At 63.2% G+C, this 15,879-nt stretch overlaps 2 protein-coding genes across 11 annotated transcripts in view; one reads left to right on the top strand and one right to left on the bottom strand.

Moving 5' to 3' along the window:
• The window catches only part of MARK2 (microtubule affinity regulating kinase 2), a 55,706-nt gene extending 47,293 nt beyond the window's left edge, over positions 1–8,413 (top strand). For 2 of the 9 annotated variants that reach the window (XM_028118124.2, XM_028118132.2), the window contains exons 12-19: positions 426–558; positions 880–1,058; positions 1,362–1,459; positions 2,459–2,620; positions 3,252–3,509; positions 4,538–4,564; positions 6,709–6,753; positions 7,402–8,413. In XM_028118124.2, the coding sequence (XP_027973925.1) occupies positions 426–558; positions 880–1,058; positions 1,362–1,459; positions 2,459–2,620; positions 3,252–3,509; positions 4,538–4,564; positions 6,709–6,753; positions 7,402–7,756 (1,257 nt within the window). In that variant the 3' untranslated portion in view covers positions 7,757–8,413. The remainder of the gene's footprint in view (positions 1–425; positions 559–879; positions 1,059–1,361; positions 1,460–2,458; positions 2,621–3,251; positions 3,510–4,537; positions 4,565–6,708; positions 6,754–7,401) is intronic. The other 7 variants (XM_028118126.2, XM_028118125.2, XM_028118128.2 and 4 more) reach the window with 7 other exon arrangements.
• Positions 8,414–10,279: 1,866 nt separating this feature from the next.
• RCOR2 (REST corepressor 2) lies at positions 10,280–14,471 on the bottom strand. 2 transcript variants are annotated; one of them, XM_028118273.2, is made up of 12 exons: positions 14,329–14,471; positions 13,527–13,583; positions 13,173–13,253; positions 12,863–12,915; positions 12,613–12,774; positions 12,378–12,502; positions 12,216–12,285; positions 11,924–12,139; positions 11,536–11,613; positions 11,313–11,370; positions 10,943–11,172; positions 10,517–10,831 (listed from the first exon to the last, which is right to left on the bottom strand). In XM_028118273.2, exons 1-12 carry the CDS (start codon positions 14,453–14,455, stop codon positions 10,517–10,519), a joined length of 1,572 nt encoding a protein of 523 aa, XP_027974074.1. In that variant the 5' UTR covers positions 14,456–14,471. The 2 variants fall into 2 exon arrangements, with proteins under 2 accessions (XP_027974075.1, XP_027974074.1); XM_028118274.2 differs by lacking the exon at positions 10,943–11,172 and having other exon boundaries at positions 10,280–10,831.
• Between the last annotated feature and the right edge of the window lie 1,408 nt (positions 14,472–15,879).

Below are 15,879 nucleotides of genomic sequence, written 5' to 3'. Positions count from 1 at the left end.
GGAGTGGGGTCTTGCTCACCATCTGCATGTCCCTACATGCACTCCTGGCCTCCCTGCTCTCCCCCTGGTAGTGTTGGGCTCCCTCTCTCGGTTCTCACCTTAGCCTGCTCAGGGAGTATCTAGCTGGGGGCAGGAGGGTGTGGTCTCTGAGTATGAATGTGTGTTCTTCGGGGCATGTATATCCCTCTCTGGGGGCAGGGTGTCTTTGGTGTGCTGGGGGCCGGGGCGGGGGGTGTCTTTGGCTCTGTCAGGATCTGTGCTGGGGCATATGTGTCTCAAGAGTGTTTAGGTACACCTGGACCCTGCAGGAGTATGTCTCATGTGAGTCTGGGGTGGCTTCCTGTCAGGCAGGACTGTGTGTAATTACATGGGTCCATCTGTATGCATCTCCAATGACTTCTGCCCCTGTTTTTCTCTGCTTGCAGTTGGAGGGCGACACCATCACCTTGAAGCCCCGGCCTTCAGCTGATCTGACCAACAGCAGTGCCCCTTCCCCCTCCCACAAGGTACAGCGCAGTGTCTCGGCCAACCCCAAGCAGCGGCGCTTCAGTGACCAGGGTGAGTGCTTAGGGGATGGGGGTTGCAGATGGGGACTAACCCGTCTCCTGAAAGGACACAGGTTCTGGGGGCTTGGGATGACACTGCCGAGTTTCAGTCCCAGTTCAGTCACTTATTAGTCATAGGCCAAGCCACTTAACTTCCTTCACCCTCTGTGACATGGCGTTTGCCAAGCTGCTGGCAAGACTGTAGGAAAGCACTGTGTGTGTGTGTGTGCGTGTGTGTGTGTGTGTGTGTGTTTGTGTGTGTGTGTGTGTGTCAGTCAGGCACTCAGTGGGCCCCTCACCCTTACCCATTCCCACCATCCCTCTGGCCCAGCAGCTGGTCCTGCCATTCCCACGTCTAATTCCTACTCTAAGAAGACGCAGAGTAACAACGCAGAGAATAAGCGGCCTGAGGAGGACCGGGAGTCAGGGCGGAAGGCCAGCAGCACAGCCAAAGTGCCTGCCAGCCCCCTGCCCGGCCTGGAGAGGAAGAAGACCACCCCCACCCCCTCCACGGTGAGCATCCCTCCGGGTCCCCCACCGGGCAGCCCCACTCCTGCTTCACCACCACCCAGCTCCCCTCCTGCAGTGGGGCCAGCCCCCTCCAGGCAGCTCCCTCTGGCCACCCACCGCCCGCTGTATCTTACCTCCCGGGCCACTTTGGCTTACTGTAGAAAGCCTCCCCCAAGAGGAAAAGCAGAATCCTTTCTTTTCTCTACCCTTGTCTGCTCTTGCTGGAAGGCGGAGGGAAAGCCAGTTCTGTGAACAGAAGAACTCTTTGGTTTTCTGTGATACACCTCTGCCCTTTATTCCCCACAGAACAGCGTCCTCTCCACCAGCACAAATCGAAGCAGGAATTCCCCACTTTTGGAGAGGACCAGCCTTGGCCAGGCCTCCATCCAAAACGGCAAAGACAGGTGAGCCGACCCAGGCCCTGCCCACCACGCTGCCCCAGAACCATCTGTCACAGTAGTGACGTCTGTCGGCAGCCCCACCTCCCCTCCTTGCTCCCTGGAGTTCCGTCCTGGCTCTGTCCAGTCCAGCTTGTCCACACACCAGCACCTCCCCCCTGCTCTTCCCCCCCCCACCCCAGTCTCCTCTCCCCTGTGCTCCTGGGACTGCTGCTTGCAGTGGGCGGACCGAGGGAGACTCCAGGGTCATCTTGGCTGCCTTCTGGCTTCTTCTTTTTTTTTTTTTAGTTATTTATTTATTTAAGCAATGTCCACACCCATTGTGGGGCTCAAACTCACGACCCCGAGATCAAGAGTCACACCTCTTCTGACTGAGCCAGCCTGGCGCCCCTGCCTTCTTGCTTCTTGACTGCAGCCAGGGCACGGCAACCATGCTCCTCTCGGCATCAGCGCCTGAGGCTTTGTTTGGGAGACCCCAGCTCAGAGCAGAGCCCAGAGCTGCCCACCGGAGGGGTATACGTGTTGAGGGGGACCCCAGCTGTTCCTGGGAGAGCAGATCCCCCTTAGCCTTGATCGCCAGCATCTCTTGGTGTGTTGCCTTCCCGGCTCCTCCTCTTCTGAGCTTAATGAAAATTCCCCTTAGCAACACCCTGCTCTTTCTGTCGACAAAACATCCTTGTTCTTAGAATTCCTAGGAGACCAGCGCAACCCGGAGGCAGTTACCTCCTGTTGGCTTTCCTGCACTTTTGGTTTCCTCCCCCAGGTTTTGGCCTGCCTCACTTTCCTCACCCGCCCCCCATTTCCCAGCCCCGCCTTCCTCAACTCTGACTGGAGTCCCATCGCTGCTCCCCCGACCTGACTTGCATCCTGCCAAGGCTTCCCCTGCCCCGCACCGCCCCCCCGCCCCCCGGCTCTGGCCCTTCTGCCCTGCCCTTGCTTCCTAACCTGAGCCTCCTGCCCCCACTCACCCCTAACCCAGGCCTCTTCGCTGCTTTTGTCTCCTAGCCTAACCATGCCAGGGTCCCGGGCCTCCACGGCTTCTGCTTCAGCCGCGGTCTCTGCGGCCCGGCCCCGTCAGCACCAGAAATCCATGTCGGCCTCCGTGCACCCCAACAAGGCCACTGGGCTGCCCCCCACGGACAGTAACTGTGAGGTGCCGCGGCCCAGGCAAGTGTGCTGGGGCAGCTGGCGCACCGGGTGCCCTCAGCCTGCCCCACCCCCTGCCCTCTACATTCCCCCCCCCCCCACCCGGGGGTCCTGCTCTGTTCCTGGCATCTTAGCCACAAGAAATGGCTCTGTCCCCTACAGTCAGGAAGTAGAGGGAACAAAAAAATAGCTTAATGCCCCTCTTTTCCTCCAGTTCTCCCTCTCAGAAGCCATCCCGAGGCTCCAGAAGGAAGCCTTTTTGTTCTGAGCCTTCCTGGACTTCCTTAGGACCCCAGGGACAGTCAGCACCAAAGGGACTCAATCCTTGAGGGTTGGTCAACATTGTCCCCTTGAGGTTCCAGTGTGCCTAGCTCCAAGGAGCCACTTCTCTCCGGCCTGTACTGCTGTCCACACACGTGTCCTCCCTTGCCTCCCTCCCTCCCCCAAACCATCTCCTTCCACCTCCACCTAGATGTTCTCCTTTCCCGTGTCCTCAGTGGTCACACCCCTTCCTTCTGTGTCCTCTGTGATGGCTGCCTCTGCCCTAGCATCCCCCTTCCCTCTTCCCACCCCGGGGTGCTGCAGGTGCTCGGTGCTGATGGCGTGCTTATGTCCTGATGCATTTCCTCCGCCCCCACCTCTTTTCCCACAGCACAGCCCCCCAGCGTGTCCCTGTCGCCTCCCCCTCCGCCCACAACATCAGCAGCAGTGGTGGAGCCCCAGACCGAACTAATTTCCCCCGGGGTGTGTCCAGTCGAAGCACCTTCCACGCTGGACAGCTCCGGCAGGTGCGGGACCAGCAGAATTTGCCCTACGGTGTGACCCCAGCCTCTCCCTCTGGCAACAGCCAGGGCCGGCGGGGGGCCTCGGGGAGCATCTTCAGCAAATTCACTTCCAAGTTTGTACGCAGGTGAGTAGGGGGCTTAGGGTGGCAGAGAGAATGAGGCCAGGCCTTCCTACCTGCCTGGGTGGGGGTGGGGAATGAGGACTGCCGGCACTAGGCTTGGGTCTTGGGGTTAGAAGAGGCCTTGGGAAGCCTAAGGAATTGGGTCCTTATCAGCACCTCACGATCCCAGACCCGTCCGTCCCTCCCAGGCTCTCCCCAGCTCCTGTACACAGCCCTCGTTCTCTGGCCCCGAGAGCAGATGGCCAATGCCGCCTCCTCTCTAGGAGAGTGTGAACTCAGATGCTAAAATAAAAGCCCCCCTCTTCTTTCCTGGGTTCCCATGGAAACTTATATTTGGTGACGCAGCTGCAAAGTCATGAGGCCTGAGCCAGGCTGGGCCGGCAAGGAGAGTTTTTCCTAGTCCTCTGTCTCGCCCCCTTTGACCTCCTTTCCCCCCACCCAGTTGGTTCGGTCTGGCTGCAGTCGCTCCCTCGGCCTCAGCCGCGTGCTCCTACCCGGGGCTCCCCTTGATGAAGGCCGCAGATGAAGTAGCTGGGGCGGGGCCCGGCTGGCCTCCTCCCTCGCAGCCTAGTGGGTTGATGCTTTCTGAGGTGGCAAGCAGGGTGGGGATTCTCTTCATGAGGTTTCTCACACCTGGCCCCCAGCCACCCCAAAGAGACAGCTTTGATTCTGAGGGTGCACCCAAGCCGTCGTGCCTGGTGGGATGCTCCGCGTCTCCATCCCACCGTTTCCTCTCCCGCCTCCGCGTAGCTCGGGAAGCAGCAGCAGGCCTGCCGCCCTTCCTGCTGCACTTCACTCAGCTGGAGTAGCCGAGAGCCATGCCCCTTTCCAGCCCCAGAGCGCGGGGCTGAGGCGTGGGGCGGGGGCAGGTCAGGGTGTCTAGGACTCTAGTCTCGCTGAGCGGCTCTTCCACACATGGGGTGACCCTTGAACCTGTAAAGCCCACTCCCCACCTGCTTATCCACATACTGTCTTGTTGGTTTTTTTTTTATTTCTTTTTTTATTTTGTCTTTTTTTGTTTGTTTTTTTAGAAATCTGTCTTTCAGGTTTGCCAGAAGGTAGGCGTTCAGCCCGCTGTGTGTGTGTATGTGTGTGTGTGTGTGTGTGTGTGTGTGTGTGTGTGTGTGTGTGTCTATGTCCTGTGTCCTGCCTCCGTCATTAACTCCCCTTTTCTGGCTCTTGCTACCGCCTCCATCTGCTAACCACGTCTGTGTGGCCCCTCTGCCATCTTAAAGGGATGAAGACTGCCTCTGACTGGGCGGCCCACTCAGGGCAGATGGCTTTGAAAATGAGGGGCCTGTTCCCCAGGCACGGGGGACCTTCTCAGGGAATTCTCCCTTTAAGATTGTCTCCTCACCCCCACCCCAGGTTTGGGTTTTGGTTGCAAGCACTGGGTTCCTTCCCTGGCCCTTTCCCCTGTCTGTGCATGCGCTGTGAAGAAGCTCCATGAGGGTTGCAAGTGCATCTGGGATGGGATCTCATTCTGGGTCTCTGGGTCTTTCCCTTCTCTGGTCCCCTGAACTTCAGGGCCGTGTGACCTCTTGCCCCTGTCCTATGGATAGCAGGACTTTGGAGGTACCACAGGGACAATGGGGTCCCAAGGCTTCGGTCTGACGCTTCCAGGCCCAAGGAGCCTTTGCCTCACAAGTGGGCACAGCACCCCCTTCTGGCAGCTCCTGCAGAACTAGGCCCACTCCACCTCCACCCAGCACACCTCCCGCCTGCAGCGGGATACGGGCGAATTAAGCCACACCTCTTCTCTGGGCCCCTGTTCTCTGGATAGGGACTGTGGCTTCCAAAGGGCGAGGGGCCGGGATGTTCTAAAGCCGGGGCCATCTACTTCTCTGCCTTGGCGGAACAGTGGAAGGTCCCCCCCGCACGCACACACACTCAGGCATCTTCCTTCCTAGGCCAGACCCACCCCCGCCCTATCCTCACCCTCTCTGGAAGCCTGTGAGGGCCATATACCAAGCTGAAGACCAAGGGCCGGGTTGGGAGCACTGGTTCCCCAGGGCTGTCAGCCCAGGCCCTGTGCTGGGGCTGGGACACCTGGCAGGCATGTTGGTGACCCACCTGACTAATGGCCAAGCCAGGGTCCTTAGGCTTTCCCCTTTCTACCCACTGCTCCCCACCCAGCTCTTCACTGTATGGCTGGCTCTTGACTCCCAGGCCCTGATGGGGGCCTGCCCGACAGGGCGCCTCCACCCACAGGGCAGGGACCAGGTGGGGCTGGGGAGAGCAGCAGGGCCCTCCCTCCCCCCCCCCCCCCCCCCCCCGCCGCCGCACAGCCCGGGCTCCCTGCTCGCAGTGCGCTTGTGTGCGCTCGTGTGTCTCTTGTGTCTTCGTGTTCCTTTCCATGTGCCGCTGCCGCTCTCTGTCGTCCTCACGTCCCTGCCCTCCTCTGCAGTCCCCAGTTCCCCGGCTCCAGGCACCCACCTTCCGGCCAGGAGCTGGAGAAGCCGCTCAGCGGGGCCAGACCTCCTCCCCAGCCACCCTCCCGAGGTGCTGGCCCTGCCCTGCCCTCTGTCCTCCCTTCTGTACAAGCAGATGGCCTGGCAGCCCGGCAGGCAGGGGCGTTCTAAAAGAATGAGGGAGGCGGGCTTGTCCATGGATGGCCTCAGGCCCCTTCTCCCCCTCCCCGTCTCCAGGCACTCATCCCCAGGCCTGCTCACGGTTCCAGCTCTTGGCCCTTTGAGCCTCCTGAGAGAGGCTTCTGTCTGACCCGCCCCCCCCACACACACACACCGCGCCCCCCAGCCTAGCCCTTTCCCTTCAAGAGCACTGTGGCTCTGGGGCCCCGGGATTCTGGTGTGGAAGACCCGTTCACAGTGTGAGGCCCCGGCTGGGGGCTGGTGGGGGAGCTGCCTCATGCTGTGGCTGTGTGCTCGATGCGCGTGCCTGCACATCCACACCCACCCACCCCACCCCGCCACCCCCCGAGCAGAGGCTCCTTCTCCCCCCGCACACATCTCTGGGAGCTTGGCGAGGGACGGCCCCGTCTGCTGGGCTCCCCGCTGCAAAGGGCCAGTGTGAGGCGCCGCAGAGCCATGTTGGCCTGCCAGGTGGCAGGCATGGGGCCTTAGAGCTTGGGTCCTGCTCACCCACCAGTGGCACCTCACCAGACCCACCCTCACCTGGGTCTGCGGCGGTGGACGGAGCGAGAGGTCCCAGCACTAAACTCTCCCTCGCTCTGTTTTTTGAGGAACCTGAATGAACCTGAAAGCAAAGACCGAGTGGAGACGCTCAGGTGAGAGGGCTGGAGCCAGCACCAGCCCTGCCCAGGCCACCGGGCTTGCCACGAGCCTCCTGCTCTCTTCCTTCTGCCACCTGGCTCCTCCTCCGGTGGTTCTGCCCTGTCCCCACCCTCTTGGGGCCTCCCTTTCCTCAGAGAAGCCCCATGCCCCAGCTGCAGTAGGTTTGGGTCCTTCTCCTCAGCTCTGGTGCCTTCTGGAAGCAGGAGCCCTAGGCTGGGCGGTTGGGGCTACAGATTCCTACCCACCACCCAGCTCACCTTTCTGTACCTCAGCCGCTGCTTTCTGTCCAGTCTGTGACCTGCTCAGGGCTGTTGAGCACGTGCTCCCCTTTTCTCCCTGACCCTCCTCTCATCAAGGAAAAGCATGGAACTGTCACCCTCCCGCCCCCTGCCAGGGCCTGGCTTCTCCTCCCCTTCTCTGCCCTCCCTGAGCCAGAGGTCACACAGCTGCCCGCCCCTCTCACCCTCCCTCTGCGCCCTCCTCCGGCACCGTCGCCTCCGGGGCACCCTCCTGCTCTCCTCCCTGGTCTCAGGGGGGGGGCCCTCTGCCAGGGTGGTTCTCCCAGGGGGCGGGCTGCCCCGGGCCCCGCCCTGACACACCCCCTCCTCCGACCCCACCCGCGGACTCTGCCCTCTCCGCAGACCTCATGTGGTGGGCGGCAATGATAAGGACAAGGAGGAGTTCCGGGAGGCCAAGCCGCGCTCCCTGCGCTTCACGTGGAGTATGAAGACCACCAGCTCCATGGAGCCCAACGAGATGATGCGGGAGATCCGCAAGGTGCTGGACGCGAACAGCTGCCAGAGCGAGCTACACGAGAAGTACATGCTGCTGTGCATGCACGGCACGCCAGGCCACGAGAACTTCGTGCAGTGGGAGATGGAGGTGTGCAAGCTGCCGCGGCTGTCCCTCAACGGTGTCCGATTTAAGCGGATATCGGGCACCTCCATGGCCTTCAAAAACATTGCCTCCAAAATAGCCAACGAGCTCAAGCTTTAACAGGCTGCCAGGAGTGGGGGGGGGGGGGCAACGGAGGCGGGCCAGCTGGACTTAGCTGCTGAGGCCGGGCTCCAAGCCACCTGGGCGAGACTGCAGAGATGGATTGGTGTGTCTCCCCCTGCTGGCACTTCTCCCCTCCCGCCCTTCTCGGTTTTTTCTTCCAAGTTTGGGGGGGACGGGAGATGGTTCTTCCCCCCCCCCCGACATTTGCCCCTGCCCAGAAAGTCCCCCTTCCCCCCTCTCCCCTACAGGAGGCAAAGGAAGGGGAGGGAGGGGTGGGGGGGCAGGGCTCCCCCTCGGTACTGCGGTTGCACAGAGTATTTCGCCTAAACCAAGAAATTTTTTATTACCAAAAAGAAAAAAGAAAAAAAAAAAATCCCAGCGGCCACCTTTCCTCCCTGCCCCATTGGGACAGTCGAGACTGGATCTGTGGGGTTTCCCGGGAGGGTGGCTCAGGGCTGGAACACTCTCAGGCAAGAGTGGTGGAGTTCCCTGTCAGGCCCTCCGCCAGGCCCACTTTGGGCTTCTCCCCTCTCCTTCCCTCCTTCCCCTCCAAGCAAACCACCAGAGGTGGCCTTGCCCTGACCTCAGGCCCCGGGGCTGGAGGCCTGGATGGCCAGGCCAGGGGCTGGGGGCGGGGCGCTGCGTAGCCCTGGGTGGGGGGTGGGGGGGAAGGGGGGGGCGCTGGCGGCTGCCCCGGGCTGGCAGGCGAGGCTCGGGGGGCTCTGGCCCCCTCCACACTGTATCCTCTGCCCCTCCTTCCCCAGAGCTGGGCATTTCCTTCCACAAGCTGCTGTGGGGACTTTTGTTCCCCTCCTCAAAAGTCTGTGCCATCTTCTCCCACCCCTCCTGGGGAGAAGGCGGGGCTGACCCCCGGGCTGGGAGAGGGGAGGGGACTGCAGGGCAGATAGGCTCCTCGGCCCCCAGGGGGCCGCCTGGGCTGCTAGTCTCCGGAACAGGGATGCTGGGCACTCTCCGTTATGGGAGAGCCTTTGTCTGAAAGCACAGCCCCTCGCCATTCCTCTCCCCTGCCCCCTTCATTGGCATTAATCTGGGCACCAGCTAGTTCCATAGCAGTGACTCCCCTCACCACCCATCTCCCGGCCTTGCCTTTTCTTCCTGACACTGTCGCCCCTCCTCTCAGGAGACACTGCCCAGGGCCTCCACGGGCCGCCTGGCGGGAGGCTGGATAGGGCAGCAGGGGGCCGGGAGCATCTGCCCTCCCCGGGGGTGGGGGGACAGACAGGCCTAGGGACTCCCAGCTTGCCAACCTCCTCGGCCAGTGTGGGAGTGGCTGGTTATGGGCGCTTGGCTGGTGGCGGCCGCTGCATCCCTTAATTTATTTCTCTGCTGTTTCTGTTCCTGAGAAATTGGGGGAGGGGGGTCCTGCACAGAGGCTGCCCCTGCCCTCACCCGAGTTGTACATTTTTTTGTGATGGGTTTTATTTTTTATTTTATTATTTTATTTTTTTTTTTTTTTGATTTATGATGACTCCACCCCTACTCATCACCCCCCACTCCCAGCCCAGGCTCCGCGGCAAGTCGATCCCTTGGGTCCCAGGAAGGGGCCTAGCCAACCTCAGCCCTCCTGCCCCAAGCCCCAGCTGTGGGGCTCCAGGGGCTCCAGGCTCTGGGCTTAGGCTCTGACCAAGGGCTCTTCCTCCCTCCCTCCCTCCCTCCCTTTCTCTCCTCCTCCCTCCCCACCCCTCCTGCCCAGTGGAACAGCCCGGGTGCTCTGAGGGGCCGGGAGGGCATGGCTTGGCTCCCAGAGGGGGTGGTGGCCCTTGGGGGGCTCCCAGGCAAGGTGGCCCCTCCCCACCCACCCCACTCCCCCCCCCACACCCGCACTTAGTTTCTCCTCTGGATCAAACACGTAATAAAGAGAATGTTTGGAATCTGAGCTGCCTCCTCCTGTTTCTTCTCCCAGCCGGGCAGGGACCCAGTCCCCCGTGGGCAAGATGTGGCTCAGCCCGCCAGCCTTGCAGGAGAGAATGGATTCCTGTCTGGGGCCTGGGGGAGGCCGGTACTGGGTGGCTGCTCCCTCCCATCCTCAGGGCACAGACAGGAAGCCAAGCCCAGAGCCCTCCACACCAAAAGAGAGCACTCAGCGAACGTGGAAGATTTTATTTATTTTTTAAAAACATTGAAAAATAAACCCATGTCTGCATATGTTCCCAGCCCTCCTTTCTCTAAGCTCTCGGGCTGTGGGTACAGTGGGCACCCCCAGAGCTCCTCAGCCCTTCACAGCAGGCTCCAGAAGACCGGAGAGCTGCCCATCCAGTTCTGCCACACTCAGGCCCCGAAGGAACCTCTCTGCCCACCTCCCCCCTCCAGCCCCCTCCCCACCACACCCCAACTTATTGCTAAAAGAAAGGAAAGAGAAAGAACAGCCAAGGCTGTCCTCTCCCCCATCCCCCAAGCTAAGGTCACTACCCCCTCTACACAAAGGGCCAGACCCAAAGGCCAAGCCCCAGCAGACTAGGAGGCAGCCATTCCAGCCCCAGCCAGGAAGAGAAAGGACCCTCAGGTCAGCTCAGAAGGCCCCTGAGCCCCAGCCCCTGGCTGGGGTGGGGGCCGAGAGACTCAGCTGCCAGAAACGTGCAGAGCCCATAGGTCCAGACTGTGCCCACTGGCAGCTCCGGCTTTTTGAAAGACCTGGCCAAGAGCTCTAGTCCCTTCTGTCCTCAGTGAAGCCAGAGATATCCAAGGACGGCCAGCAATGCGGTTCTGGAGCCTCCGGTTGGTGGAGGGCCTCAGGGCTCAGAGTGAGGGTGCTGGAGGCTCCAGAGGGGCTCCAATCAGGGTGGGTGGGGGCTGAGGGCCAGGGCGGGCACCGTGGCGGGAGGCAGCCAGAGCAGGGCGGATGAGAGGTGGTGGGGGCTGGTTGGGGGCCAGCCGGGGCTGGAGGAAGCGGCCCTGCTGGAGCGGGGGCGGCTGGCGGAGCAGGGTGGGCGCCGTGGGCAGAGGTGGCCTCAGCAGCGGGGGTGGCTGGGACAGCGACGTGGGAGGCGGAGGCGGCGGTGGCACAGGGGGTAGCGATCGGGGCACAGATGTCGAGACGGAGGTGATCTGCACCTGACAGGAGAGAAGAGGGAAGCCAGGCTCGAGCACGTCCGCGCCCCCACCGAAGAATGGAGGCGGCTCAGCTCCTCACTCCCCTGAAGGGCTTCTCTCACCCCTTCTCACCTCATCGTCTTCCTCTAGGGCCGGGGCTGGCAAGGCGGCCCCTCTCCTGGCCTCCTCCATGGGGACTGGGGCTCCGGGGGCCCCATCCTGCTCGGCCTCCCATTCCTGCAGCACCTCCTCCAGATTGAAGCGGCGCCGGTAGCTCACAAAGAAGGTCTTCACCTGGGTCAGAGTCTTGTTCCCAATCACCTCTGCAATAGCCCCAAAGTCTTTGCCATACCTACGGATGGCTGCAAGGGTCAAAAGGGCAGCAAAGTGTGAATACCCCTTAGAACTAGTTCCTTCCCTGGCCCTTCCCTTCTGCCCCAGCTCCTTGGAGGGTGGGGAAAGATTCCTGGGGCTCTCCATGCTCCCCCGCCGTCTAACCCACCTTGTACAGCCAAAAGCTGCTCATCCGTGGTCCAGCGGGAGTTGAACTTGGTGTTGGCCTGGAGAGCAGAGGATTTATCCTTTTAGACTCAAAAATTCGGCAACGGAGGGCCCTGCCTCCCCCCCCCCCCCCCCCCCCGCCCAAGCAGAACTCCCCTTTCGGCTCCCCTGGCCGGGGGGGAGGGGGAAAGCCCCTCCTGCACCCACACCTGAAGCCACCTTACCTCAGGGGGACGCAGTGGATCGATGCCCCCCTCCAGCGCTTGGCGGAGGCTGCTATTGGTCTGCTTCATGCTTTGCACCTGAAAAGGCCAAGAAACGACCCATCAAACCCTCCCGCCAGAGAGGCCACCCAGACCAACTCTCGCCACCAACACGGCTTGTGGCCACCCACCATCCAGCTCACTCCTCCCTCCCAACTGGGTCTCTCCCCCTCTCGCAGACCAGACAGGTTTCTTGAAAAGACCTAGTTACCCAGAAGCCTAGAGGATGGGGCAGAGGCAGTCTGGGCACCTGCACCACTCCCCTTACACCTCGGCTGTCTCCAAAATGTAGTTCCTGGGCTGCCCGCTGCCCTGTCCCACACGGTCCCTTCTTTTCTCAGGCCCCCACCTGGCGCTTGAGGGAGATGAGCTGAGAGTCAAGGCCTCGAAGCGTGAGGTTGGCAAGATCTGGGCTTCCTGACACAGCCGTGAGGCCCTCAGGGCTCAGGTACATGCCCTTGGGTGGGCGACGCCGGGTTCGCAGTGGGTGGTGGCGGTACTGAGACCCCTGGGCCTCCTTCTTCCCGGGGCCTGGCCGGGTATTCAGGGGCCGAGAGGGCAGAGGCTGCCAGGGAAAGGAGAGGGGTGGGTGGTGCGGAGCCCAGGGCCAGGGCAGGCGGGTAGGCAGGGCCAGACCTCACCTCTCTCTTGGGGTCTCCAGCATCCGGCTCTCCCTCACTCACAGCTCCCCGGCCCTCTTCAAGCTCATCGCTGCTGACACAGAGGCCAGGAAGGCAGTGAGGCAGAGGCCAGGGCCCCCCAGAGCTCAGCGTGCCCTGCCCCTGGGCCCCCAAGGCCCCTACCTGTCTTCTTTGTCCTTTCGGCCCCCCAGCCGCCGAGCCTGTCTGTCCATCACGCTGGTTCGGCTGCGGGTCTTCTTCCATGAGTAGTAATACTTTACCAGGCTGGGAATCAGCTTATCAGGCAGCTGGAAGGGCAATGCCAGAGGCTGGGGCCCACCCAAGACCCTCCGCCCCCAGGCCGGCCCATCAGAACAGGAGGGACTAAGGAGCACTGGCAGGGGTGAAGGGGCTTTACCATCTGCTGGATCCGCTGGAAGCATTTGCCATGGAAGCCAAAAGCCTGTTCGAACAGCACCTTGTCCTCCACGGTCCACTCATCAGGGAACGGGGTGAAGTTGGCCAAGTCGGCCAGGGACTTCTCCACGTCGTGCTTGTGCCACAAGAGCATGCCCAGTGCCTGGCCCGAGAGAGGGAACAACTCGGGCTCAGCTGCCCCCCAGCACTGTCGTGTCCCCATCCCAAATCCCTACGGGGCCAAGGCTCACCTGCTCAATGTTGTAGCCATGCTTCTCCTTGGCCATCGCAATGTACTTGTCAACTGTGGAGATGGGAGGGGCCCGGTATTGGAGAAGGGATTACGAGTGCTGACCCAAGCCTGCCCAGACAGAGGCAGGCCCCCCAGGGGCTAGCGCCCCTCCCCCCCCCCCGGGCCCCAAGCCTGAGCCCTAGCGCAGGGGCTAAACCCACACACCTCAGCCTCCAGCCCACTTCTGAGAAGAGCTGGTCACCAACCGGCATGAACCCAAACCCCCAGCTCCCAAGGATGCGAAGGAACCGGGATCCTGCCCCACTCACGCTTGGCATCTGACACACAGTGGTTGGGCGACCACACCAGCATCCCCTTCAGCTCCTTGTTACTGTAGCGGGCAGGGCTCTCTGAAAGACAAGAGCAGAAAAGGGAAGACATTCAGATCAGCCTGGTGCCGCTGGCCTGGAATCATGGCCAGAGGGTGGCAGAGAAGTGGGGCTTGTGAGGTGAGGCCCAGAAGGGAAGGAGGGGCAGAGACCCAGACAGGAAGGCAGAGCAGGAAGGCTAACCAATGCCACGGGCCATCCACCCCCGCCCGCCCAGGGCTCCCCCAGGTGGGGCTCAGGGCCAAGCCATGGGCCCTCCGCTCCCCTCCCTTCGCAGCCTGTCCTGCCACTCACCAGGCTTGCACTCCGGAATGACGGCCTGGTAATTGGTTCCAACGCGGATCATGCTGTCTGTGGAGCCAGGGGAGGCAGTCAGGACTCCAGTGGGGGAGGGGGGGAACAGGAGGATGTGGCGGGGGAGGTGGCTGGCCTGGGGTTCTCCTTCCTGACCACCCAGCGCCCTCACCTTCCAGAAGGCTCACTTTTCCCTGATCTTCCCCTCAGTTACCCTCAGCCACAGAAGAAACTGGAAGATGAGACCCTGCCTAGTCATAGCCCAAGGTGGAGGGGGTGGGGGGGCGGGGTGATGGCGAGGACAAGGGGCCAGTTTAGAGCCCAGGCCAAGCAGAGCCCTTTGTTCTGGCTGGGGGGGGGGGGGTGCTGCCCCTAGACCTGGACCATAGCCCTGCAGGGAATCCAAGGCTCCTCCCCACCACATGAGCCTCACAGCTCGGTGTGGAAGTGTCTTTCCAGCCCCTGCCCCAGCCAGCCCTCAGTCCCCTGCAAGGTGGCAAGGTATGAGGAGCCCAAACTGTGGCAAGGAGGGCCGCCTGAGTCCTTCAGAGACTGAGGGCAGGGCAGGGCAGGGCAGGGCGGGGGTGGGCAGGACCGCCTCCTCGGCAGCTAGGGGCCCAGGTTCCAGATTCCCCGAGCCGGCAGCCCCCAAGCTTGGGGAAGAAACAAGCCAGAGGCTCCAGTCCTAGGGGGCAGGAACCACGAGTCTAGAACGCCCGTGGTCGGCTACTCTACCCCCGCCCCCCGCCCCGATCGCGTCCCCGCTGCCGGTGCACCTTTAACCCTAGGCCGCCGGGCTCACCGTGCGAGTGCTCCTCCTCGCTGCTGTCATCCTCCGAGTGGGGCTGTCCGCCGTTGGGCGCCGTCTTGGCCCGGCTGCGGGACAGGATCCCGGAGCCCGCGCTCGGCTTCTCCATCACCGAGGGCATTACCCCGCCCAGCTGCCCCGGGGGGCGCGGGAGCCTTCGGAGAGCCGCGGTGATTGCCGCGCTCGCCTCGGGTGCCGTGCCCGGCCCCGGCCTGGAGAGGTCGCCACTGAGGCTACGAGAGGCAGGAGGTCAGCGTGGCCAGGGTCCGGCGGGGCGGGAGCCCTGCGGACAGCTCAGCGCTCTCCGCGACCCCCACGGGCGAGGGCGTCAGAAAAGTTTGTGCAGAAGTGGGGTACGCGGGGGGTGAGCGCAAGGTCCGGTGCGGCTGGAGCGCGCTCGCTCTGGACGCTCCACGGGATTGGGGCTCCCCCGGAGAAGTCGGGGCACCCTGCCTTCGGGGCGCCCCGGAGCCCCAACGCCCTCCCGCCCACGCAGTTGAGCGGGCGGGCGCTGCGGCGCAGATGGCGCCCCCCGCGGGCTGCACGCCTCTCGGCTGCACCGGGATGCCCCAGTCCCCGGGCGGGGACCCCTGTCCCGACCAGACCCCTGCCTGCGACGGCAGGCGGCGGGGCCCCGGCGGTGGCGGTGGCGACGGCGGCGGCGGCGGCGGCGGCGGCGGCGGCGGGACGGCGCGCACGGCGCGTCGCGCTGGGCAGAGTTGCCGGGAGGCGGGCGGAGCGCAGCCGCGGGCGCCGCCTCGCACCCTCCCCGGCGCGCTCGCTCTCCCCGCCGCGCTCGGGCTGCTGCTCGCTCGCCCGCTCTCCGCCGCCGCTCGCTCCTCGCGCACACAATGAAGCTGCTGGCAGGGAAGTAGTGCCGGCTGCGGCCTCAGCACCCCTCCCCCAGCCGATGCCTCCGCCAGCTGAACATCTGGCCCTGGGGTGGGAGGGAGGGCCCGGGGGGCGGGGCCTGGGGGCCGGGGCTAGACCTCCAGGGGGTGGGGTCAGGACCAGGGTGGAGAGCGCTTCCCTCTGCGGGCCCCCGGGGGCTCCGTGACTTGCCCCCGGGGGGAGACCCCCGCTGCCCCCAAGGAGTAGCCGGGGGTCAGCTCCACCCACGCGCACACCAGCCCCGCACACCAGTGGGCTCGGGTTACTGCCGCCTGCCCCGGGGGCCCTGAGGCCGCCTGCCCGCCAGCTCGGGTGGAGCCCAGCTTTTCCTTCCATTTCCCTTCCTGCCAAGGAACTCCCCGCCCCCCCCTTCCGCAAGGGGGACCCCCTCCCTCTTGCGCCCTTGGGGGCCAGAACGGATGGGAGGCCGGACAGGCGAGGAATGAATTCCTCCAAGAGCTAGCTACTGGGCCCAAGCCTAGCTTCTGGTGCATCTGTGGGTTCCCAGGGGTCACCTCAGTTCCCTTTAACTGCTGCAGAATGCACCCCAAAACAGTGGCATAAGGGGCTGAGGGTTGGGGAGTGGGAGGTGTAGGGGAAGGTCTGGACTGCAGGGAGTGGGAGGAGCCGGGTCTCCTCCCCACTGGGTTCACT

Source organism: Eumetopias jubatus, unplaced genomic scaffold (genome assembly GCF_037043125.1).
Source record: "Eumetopias jubatus isolate StellerSeaLion01/CBP00866 unplaced genomic scaffold, mEumJub1_p1.0 scaffold_13, whole genome shotgun sequence".
Taxonomy (NCBI): domain Eukaryota; kingdom Metazoa; phylum Chordata; class Mammalia; order Carnivora; family Otariidae; genus Eumetopias; species Eumetopias jubatus.
Note: the sequence above shows the minus strand (reverse complement) of the source record. Positions and strands in the feature narration are given on the sequence as shown.